General features: G+C 42.1%; 1 protein-coding gene across 1 annotated transcript; it reads left to right on the top strand.

The window, feature by feature from the left end:
- Nucleotides 1–360: 360 nt before the first annotated feature.
- On the top strand, nucleotides 361–3,134 carry grpr (gastrin-releasing peptide receptor; the record flags this gene model as incomplete). The annotated part of the gene is made up of 4 exons (XM_079997325.1): nucleotides 361–668; nucleotides 1,864–2,212; nucleotides 2,329–2,442; nucleotides 2,856–3,134. 4 exons carry the CDS (start codon nucleotides 361–363, stop codon nucleotides 3,132–3,134), a joined length of 1,050 nt encoding a protein of 349 aa, XP_079853451.1.
- Between the last annotated feature and the right edge of the window lie 6,210 nt (nucleotides 3,135–9,344).

Below are 9,344 nucleotides of genomic sequence, written 5' to 3'. Positions count from 1 at the left end.
GATAATGAACGAATTAAGTTTACGTAATTATATACAATTATCATAGTATTTAATTTAAATAATTTCATTTCATTTAATTAATTGAATTGTATTTTATATTGTCTTCATTACTTTCGTAAACGCTTTAAAAAAAAAGTATGTTGTGCATGAATGATGCTATGCAAATGACAGTTATTATATTTTGTATTATTATTATTATGTTCATGTTATGTTCACGCTGACGCACGGACCCGTGTGTGTGTGTGTGTGTGTGTGTGTGTGTGTGTGTGTGTGTGTGTGTGTGTGTCCAGTCCAGTCCAGTCCGGCAGCACTGACTTGAGGTACGCCGCAGCGCAGCTCCTCTCTTCTCCACCCCGGACCATGTGGCACGCCGGCGTCGCCATCGCAGCGGTGTACGGCGTGATCATCACCCTGGGACTCGTGGGGAACGTCACGCTGATCGGGACGTTCTGCTCGGCGCGGTCCCTGCGCAGCGTGCCGCACCTGTTGATGTGCAGCCTGGCGCTGGGCGACGTGCTGCTGCTGCTCACCTGCGCGCCCGTGGACGCGAGCCGCTACCTGGCCGAGGAGTGGCTGTTCGGCCGGGTGGGCTGCAAGCTGATCCCCTTCATCCAGCTCACCTCCGTGGGGGTGTCCGTGTTCACCCTCACAGCGCTGTCCGCCGACAGGTGAGTGGATGCATGAATTAGAAATGTACCCCCCCCAAAAAAAGTATTAGACTGAAGGCTGCAGCCAAAATAATGATTAATAATAATTAAAATAATAATAATTTTTTGAGTTTATTGTGCAAAACTCTACACAGGCTCATTTAAATGCATGTAGACAACCATGCAGAGTGGGTCAAAGGACCATTTTGTACTTCTTCAAGAAACTAACTAACTAACCAACAAACCAACGCACTAACTAACTAAATATCTATATAAATATTATATTGTTAATCTGTCAATTTTATTTCCATAAGGAACAATGTGCTTTCCCTGTAATGAGTCATCATTAGGGGGGGGGGGGGGCAGGCCAATGAATTATTCCATTTATAATGAATCATTATTGCTTCTTTCGGTGGATAATCACGAAAAAAGAGGGGATTGACAATGGATTATTTTAATTCAAATTGAATGTTATGCTTCATCTCCACAAGATATAATATAATAATAGAATTCATAACATGTTGTTAGTGCATGCTGTTCCGGACGTTTTCCAGACACCAGTACTAAAAGTAGGTTAAGTCTGCACTTATGAAATGTCAAATCTGGCAATGCTTACACAGCAGTCCAATCAAATGAATGCCGGAACGGTTGAAGGGCATCTCCAAACGACAGCTTTTGAGGGGTGTTCCCAGTATGCAGTTGTTAGTACTTCCCGAAAGTGGTCCAAGGAAGGACAACAGGTGAACCAGCGAGAAGGTCATGGACACCCAAGGCTCATTGATGCGTGTGGGGAGCGAAGTCTAGCCCATCTGGTTTGACCCCACAGTTTTCTAAGCATCTCAAAAGTGCAAAGTTGGCTGCTCTGGGTGTGCATCTACTGTATGCTGTATGACATAACCATCTCATCTTAAATAAGGATGAGATGGTTATATGGCTTGACATGAAGGTAGCCCTTCTTTGGTATCTTCCATCCTCTCCCTGCCTCTATCTAGCCCACAATGTCTGTACCTGTTGATTAACAGTACCATTAACAGTTCAATAAAATATTCCTTAACAACTATGTTAATGTATGAGTACAAATGGCTACCGTAAAGCCATATCGTCCAATCAGTTTCTTCCTTTCCTGAGTTCCTTACCGCTGGCTGCGTCTCGTCGCCAGCATCACTTCATCCTGCTCACTCTCTCTCCCTCTTTCTGCGCATGCTTTAAATGACAGATACAGGGCCATCGTGAAACCGCTGGAACTCCAGGCGTCCAGCACCACCAACATCGTCCTGCAGGCGGTGCTGATCTGGCTGCTGGCCGCCGCGCTGGCTATCCCCGAGGCCATCTTCTCGGACCTTCGCACGTTTCAGGTCGCCTCCACCAATGAAACCTTTGTCACCTGCTCGCCATATCCCCGCGCAGGGGAGCTGCACCCCAAAATCCACTCCACCGCGTCCTTCCTTATCTTTTACGTCATTCCCCTGCTGGCCATATCTGTGTACTACTCCTTCATCGCGCACAGCCTGATCAGAAGTGCCTCTGACCTGCCTGTGCTAGGAAACCTAAGTGCCAGAAGAAAGGCTAGTGCCTGTGTTCATGTTTCAAACATATGATCATGTTATATATGGAAAAATAAATGTAAAATGTGTTTATTTTACAATCAGTGTTGTAGCTAAATTTTGCTGTGCCCCTACAGGTGGAGTCAAGGAAGCGCTTGGCCAAAACAGTTCTGGTTTTTGTGGGCCTATTTGCAGTGTGTTGGCTGCCCAGCCACATCATCTATTTATACCGCTCTTTCCACTACTCACAGGTAAAACAAACATCTTTTCCACTCACTAACCCAACACAAATCTCTCTCTAGATGCCGTGATTCATGTCTCGCTGTCTGTTTAGGCACAGTCTGTGGTTATACAGACCTTCAGTTCTGCATTGTCCCATATGATCAATTTGCAGCATTGGAAAAAATCGGGGTTCAGAAATTTTAATTCCACCCCAGGATTCTGAGCCAACTGTGTGGATTCTCTCATGAGCGTCAACCCAGAGGTCCAACTACCTGATCAGTGCAGTGCCGGAGCAAAACCATGGCAGGCCTTTTACTTTCTGGACCTGGGACTTTCCATCTAAGTCCATTTGGCTTCTAGCAAGACCAACAAACACACAACGCAGCAAAAAGAACCTTAAGCTTATCCTTCCACATCGCCTCTCTCTCTCTCTCCCGCTCAGGTGGACACTTCGTTCACCCACTTTGTGTGCAGTGTGGCGGCTCGCATCCTGGCCTTCACCAACTCCTGCCTCAACCCGTTTGCGCTCTACCTGCTCAGCGGGAGCTTCCAGAAGCAGTTCAACCGGCAGCTCTGCTACTGCCTCATTGTCCTGCAGCGCTCCTTCAAAAACCCTGTGCACTACAACACACACACCACCTCCCTCCGCAGCACACACCTCTCCGCGGGAGCCCAGAGCATGAGGAACGGGCGGCAAGCGTTCCAGGAAGACTATGTGTAGGGGAACGCCACTGTATTTCAAGACATCTGTATTATTTATTATTATTTATTTGTATTTGTATTTTGTATGTGTGTTTGTGTGTGCGTGTGTGGTGGGGGGGTTCTTCTTGGCTTTGAATTGTTGAAGTAGTTCATAATTATTTATCGCTTCGTTCAAGACTGGGTAACCTTGGAAACCTGTACCTGTCTTTCTGAATGTCCAACAGTATTACTTTTCGTTATATTTTAAATGTGCCCTAAAATAAAGGACCTGTGCTGTGCTTAAGTTAATCCTACTGTCCAGTATTGTGTATGATAATGTGGAATTGTCAGGTTTATTACAAGCATACTTTGTAAAGTGTCATTTATTTGATTTATCAACAGTGAATGTAGCCGGTTTAGTGTATTCGTTTTGTGATGTTTCCATTTCGTAAGTATAACACACATGTTTTCTATCCATTTTCACGTTGTACATATCCAGATTTTATATCTAAAGAGACATTTGAGGGAAACCTTGTTATGTGGATTTTGTGGTCCATTTTCCAATGACATTGAAGATCATAATAGAAGTGATTGAAGTAAGTGCGTGGGAAGAGGTGCTTTACAGCACTTGTGTTTGTCCCACTCAAGCCAACGCCATGGTCTGGTTTTATTCATTGCGATGTTGAATGTGTACACAGATCCTATAGTGCCTCTCATTGGACCAGGTCACAGCCCACACTCGAGATACAGTCATAATATTGTACGATAAATTCCTTATTTGGTGTCTGGCGAAGGGAAAGGACTATACCAGAGGTGTGATGAGTGGGTCTGTAACTCAACTTGGAGGGTGTTTGTTTAATCAGGGTGCAGAGTGCCCTGCACCATCTCAACCAACTACTTAAAGTACTGCTTAAAAATCCGGGATAGCCTATATATTTATTTTTAATAGGAGAACGTTTGGCCTCAAAAAAGGACATTTACACTGTTATAATGTAATACATGCATGATTTAAAGGTCTGACCACTGCTCCCTCTGTATTTATTGTTACACTGCATTTATATACATACGAAGTTTCTCAGAAACCATAAATACATCAAACGTGTTCACCAAGCCAAACAAACATCCACCGCGACCATTCTCCCAACATCTCCTCATCCACACTGTTTATTGTTTAATAGATGGACTCTGTGGCGTGATGTACGGTGGGCAGCAGAACAGGACGAGTGATGAGGTTAGAGTGGCTTTTCAAAGAAAAGGAAAGGTCAGTTTCGGTAATGCTCAAGCGTGGTGTGAGAAATCAGGTGATGTGTTACTGGGATGAGAAGTTGTTACTTGTGATGGAAGTCTGCACATTTGTCCATTAGGTGACAGCGGTGCACCGCCCTCACACTACTCTGTGAAGCTAAAGTGGGTAGAAAATAGAGGGGAGGAGAAGTAATTGCGCTCGCTAAATTAATACTTACACCAGGAACTAAATGCCTTAAGATCTCTTCGGCAGAGTTGGAGTCGGGAAAGAGACTTTTTAAGCCGGGTTCGGTAGCACTTCGGTAAGTATTATTCATAGTATTACTCTTTGATTGATACACCATGGTTGCCATGGTAATTGAAAATACATTGTGGGTTGAATAAACAATTTCTCTCTCTTTTTTATGCAAAACTAGTTAGTCGTTTTGTATTTTTGCACATTTTTCCTGCATGAGTTATGGGATCATAGTAGCTTTTGTTTTTGTTGAAGTAATTCTGCTGTGGATTTAAAATGCAAAAATTACCATAGTTGTGCGTGATAGGTTCTGCATTGTAATTTTATTGTGAAAGTGAAAAAATACATATTACATGTATTAATTTTAATTGCCTTGTCTGAATATACTGTATGTGTTTATTGTTATCTTCCTCATTAAATTGCTGACACAACTATACAACCAATTGCTGATTGATGAAGGAGCTGTGTTCTCCATAGAATTAGTCTCACAAATCAGACTTTTTTCAAAAGTTATTAGAATCTGTTAGATATTTTGTGTTTCGCAGGTAGATGCATTGTCGCGAGTGTTGGGAGTACACACACATCTGTTTGTCTGTTCCCCGCCTCTAGTTTTCGGCTCCTCATAGACAGCAGTTGTTATGTGTGTGCGCAGAAGAGACAATCTTTTCATTTTCATTCACAATTTAAAAAAAATCACAGCTTGTGACTCCAGCTTTACAAGCTCATTCCTAGTGAGATTGAGGGAATAGCCCCGACCAAAATTCCCAGATCTATGAACACATTATCCACCCAATGGGATTGCTATGATAAACAATTGAGACCCAATTATGAAATATAATGTACAGAGTTCTGCGTTAATGTTGTAATATTACATCCATGGGCTCTGCAAGGTTAATCATGTAAAATGTGCAGAAACTATGATTTATTTGGAATAAACTAGTCCTCCTGGTTCTTTTATTTTATGATATTAACCTGGGACTTTGTGGCTTCACCTACTAGATTTATAGAATAGAAACAAAATAGTTTAGGTTTTTCTTTTGGAGCTTTGACATTTTATATGTTTTGTATTATATACCCATTTTTAGGTTACAAAGCATTTTGTAACCTATTCTGTTTTTGCTTTTTCAATTAAAAACCGAATCGATAATATATGCAATAGACTGTAATGCAGAACATTGTTCAGTCGTCCTATATTGTTAAAATATAACAGTTAAAAAGAATGTTTACAAATAAATAAACCATACATATTAATATTCTTGAAGAAAAATATAAATATATTGGCTTTTATGTTATATTATATTGCTCAATATATGTCAGTGTTGATTTTCCTTAGAGGTGTTCTTCCTCTATAGTTGTGTCGTGACTCATACAACATGTGGGTGTTTATCAGAAACACAATGGACGCTAATTAGAATCTATCTTGAGAGGCCTCTTACTTTGTGAGAGTTTTGATCCTGCATTGCACCCTGACTCATCTGAAGCGACCGCACATCCAACTTCAAACAAATTATTTTCATTTGATATCGATCACACCCTTCAGTTCCAAGAGGAAGAGGCAGGCACCGTCCCCGGCACTGCCGCTCCTCTCTCTCCCCACTCCCCGAGTAAAGAGGTGATCAATTCATTAGTATGTTGCATTTTTAACTCTTCCCCGTTTTGCAATTCTACCTCGAGATGTGTTTTGGAACTCTTCAGCTTGCTTCACACCGAAGCCAACAAACGATCAGAATAAAGCGGAAGTCCGTTCATTTCGACGGAGAGTCGGATTCCGAAATGGTAAATGTCCAGCTGAGCAAACTATACTCACTGTTGTACTGGATAAAAGAGCTCTCCCATTTTCCTTGACAAATTTTGTGATGCGAAACCTTCTTCCGGTGGCCACTAGGGGATGCGGTGGCGCATTCGGTGTGAAGTGGGCTTTCCACTTGGTTTGAATGTTACCAGGATTGTCCTTCTGCGTCCCGTGGGAGGGTGGCCCGTCGTGCCGGGACTGGTTAGGTGTTCCGTCTGGTCCTGTCAACCGGGGCTCTGAACCTGGCTGGGTGTGCTAGGCTCACCATGTGACCTCCTGCCGGGGTACCTGTCCTCTGGCGCTCTCGGTGCACGGGGCACTCGTCGCTGGGGGTTGGACCGTGGGTGGAGGTGCCGTCTGCAACCCTCTGTTCTGTGGTCTTCTGGGGGCTGACCAGAGGCCTGATGGGGGCGCAGAGCTGCCCGGCGTGGCGGAGGCGCATGGCGGGCCGCCCTGCGCCCGTGGCTGATCGCTGTAGGTTGGCTGCCACCAGGTACAGGAGGTGGGTATGCTAGGGCTTGCCGGCAGGGCGGGCGGTTCAGGCGAGGTGTCAGTCTGTTGGAGCGGGGCCGGGATCCGGGATCCGGGGCCTGGGTCCGTGCCTGGCGCCTGGGGCCCGGGTTCTGTGCCTGCGGCTGCATCGTGTGCCTGCACTTGGGGGTGGGTTGTATGTGTGCACCCCTGGGGTGTGGGGTCTCCTCGGGACTGGGTTACGCTCCTCGGGGCTGGGCGTGGGGGTTGCTCCACAGCCCTCTGGCTTCTCTGGGGGTCTGGGGGTCTGTAATGGCCGCTGGGCGGGGTGCTCAGGGCTTTCCTGCAGCCGTAGGGTGTCTATGAGGCTGCAGAGCTCGGGGGAGGCTTCGGGACCCTTTCCGCGACCTTCTTCACCAGTACCAATGGGGATAAGTCAAGTACACCCACCGGTGGACACCTTACACACACACACGCACACACACACACACACACACACACACACACACACACACACACACACACACACACACATGCACACATACAGGCGGTCCCATCACACACACACACACACACACAACTACACCTTCTCTGAATGCACTCCAGCACCCTCCTGATTGCATCCCTCTCCTTTCTGTGCTCTTGTCATTCTACAGGTCATCCACAGGACAGAGTTAATAAAAATAAAAGAATGTTATCAGGATTATTCAGGATATACTTTAGGAGCGCTCAAGCCTAACGTACAATCAGAGAAAAACAACACATAAAGAAATGGTGAACCTATTTTAAACCACATTGGTGACTAGATTTTTAATATTACGTTCAAATAACTTACCTATGCTTTCTAAATTAATTACAACGTTTTTCCATAATGCCCCAATTTATCCTGAAAGGACGAGGCTGTTCCAAGCAGACTGTCCAGCTGTAATTTCCTCCGGAATAACCCTGGACTGGCAAAATATTGTTAACAAACTGATAAGAAGGTCTTCTTTACTACACAAACACAACAGTATGTCTCTGTGGTCTCGAACCAAAATGGAAATGAAATGAATTAAATTGAATATCTGTGTCGCATCCTTGTCACCCGCCAGCTGCCTTCTATTGATGTATTGTTGTACCTTTCTTACGCTAACAACATATTTTTCTTGTAACAATGATGTATTTTTCTTGCTAAAACTACATATTTTCTCCTTATTGACACACAACTGTGTAATAAACTGCAATAAGTCAGACCTACTCCAGCTGTTGTTTTCTGTCCTTGCGTCCGTACTGCTGTATGGATATTATTCATAATGTACAGGAGTATCCAACTATATTTATACTCCCTCAATACTTGCATACTTATTAACCCCGGTAAATATACAGTAGCATTCTATCACAAAATGATGTTGTTGTTTTTTGGCAAAATATACAGTAGCGTTCTATAACAAAATGGTATGCTTATTCTACATATACTATACAAAATATAAATAAACTATAACAAACTACTCAATTCAATGAATATATGTATTATGAATATTCATATATATGAATATATATGAATTTATTTATATGAATCTTTGGTATTTTTGTCATATGTAATGAGGCGTGCTGGGTAATATGTACAGTTTGCTGCTCTTGTCCAATTCTAAGTCTCAATTTGATCATGTGACGTCACCAGACCATACAACTACTTTAGTTTTTTACTTTGTACCTTAGAGAGAGAAAAGAGCGGGGGGAGAAAGTCGCAGAGCTCCCGCAATGACATTCCTTTGGCTTTTTTTTTTTTACCAACAGTCGCCAGCCCCACGGACGACCCCCCTCTCCCGGCCACAATGCAGCAGCGCGGCCGGCAGCAGCACCGCTGCCCCCGGCGCTGTGTAAACAACCATGCAGCAGGTATCTTTAGGCTAGCAAGCTACATATAATGCTAGTGCTAAATAACCGTCACGTTAGGCTTTTATATATATATATATATATATATATATATATATATATATATATATATATATATGTTATAGTTTATATATATATATATATATATATATATATATATATATATATATATATGTTATAGTTTATATATATATATATATATATATAAACTATAACATATATATATATATATATATATATATATATATATATATATATATATATATATATATATATATATGTTATAGTTTATATATATATATATATATATATATATATATATATATATATATATATATATATGTTATAGTTTATATATATATATATATATATATATATAAACTATAACATATATATATATATATATATATATATATATATATATATATATATATATATATATATATATATATATATACACATGCCTAAGTGTGTGTGTGTGTGTTACGAAGACAGACGATCATCCGTCCTGGAAGTACAATACTCTTCTGATGGGTTCTGGCAACACTAAAAAATGCAATTTGGCCTCGAATGAGGCAGGCGAGGCCATTTGTAATTTTATTTTCGATTTTTTATTTTATTTTATTAAAAGC

This window comes from Zeus faber (genome assembly GCF_960531495.2).
Source record: "Zeus faber genome assembly, chromosome: 3".
Classification (NCBI taxonomy): Eukaryota; Metazoa; Chordata; class Actinopteri; order Zeiformes; family Zeidae; genus Zeus; species Zeus faber.
This window is presented reverse-complemented; position numbering and strand designations above follow the sequence as displayed.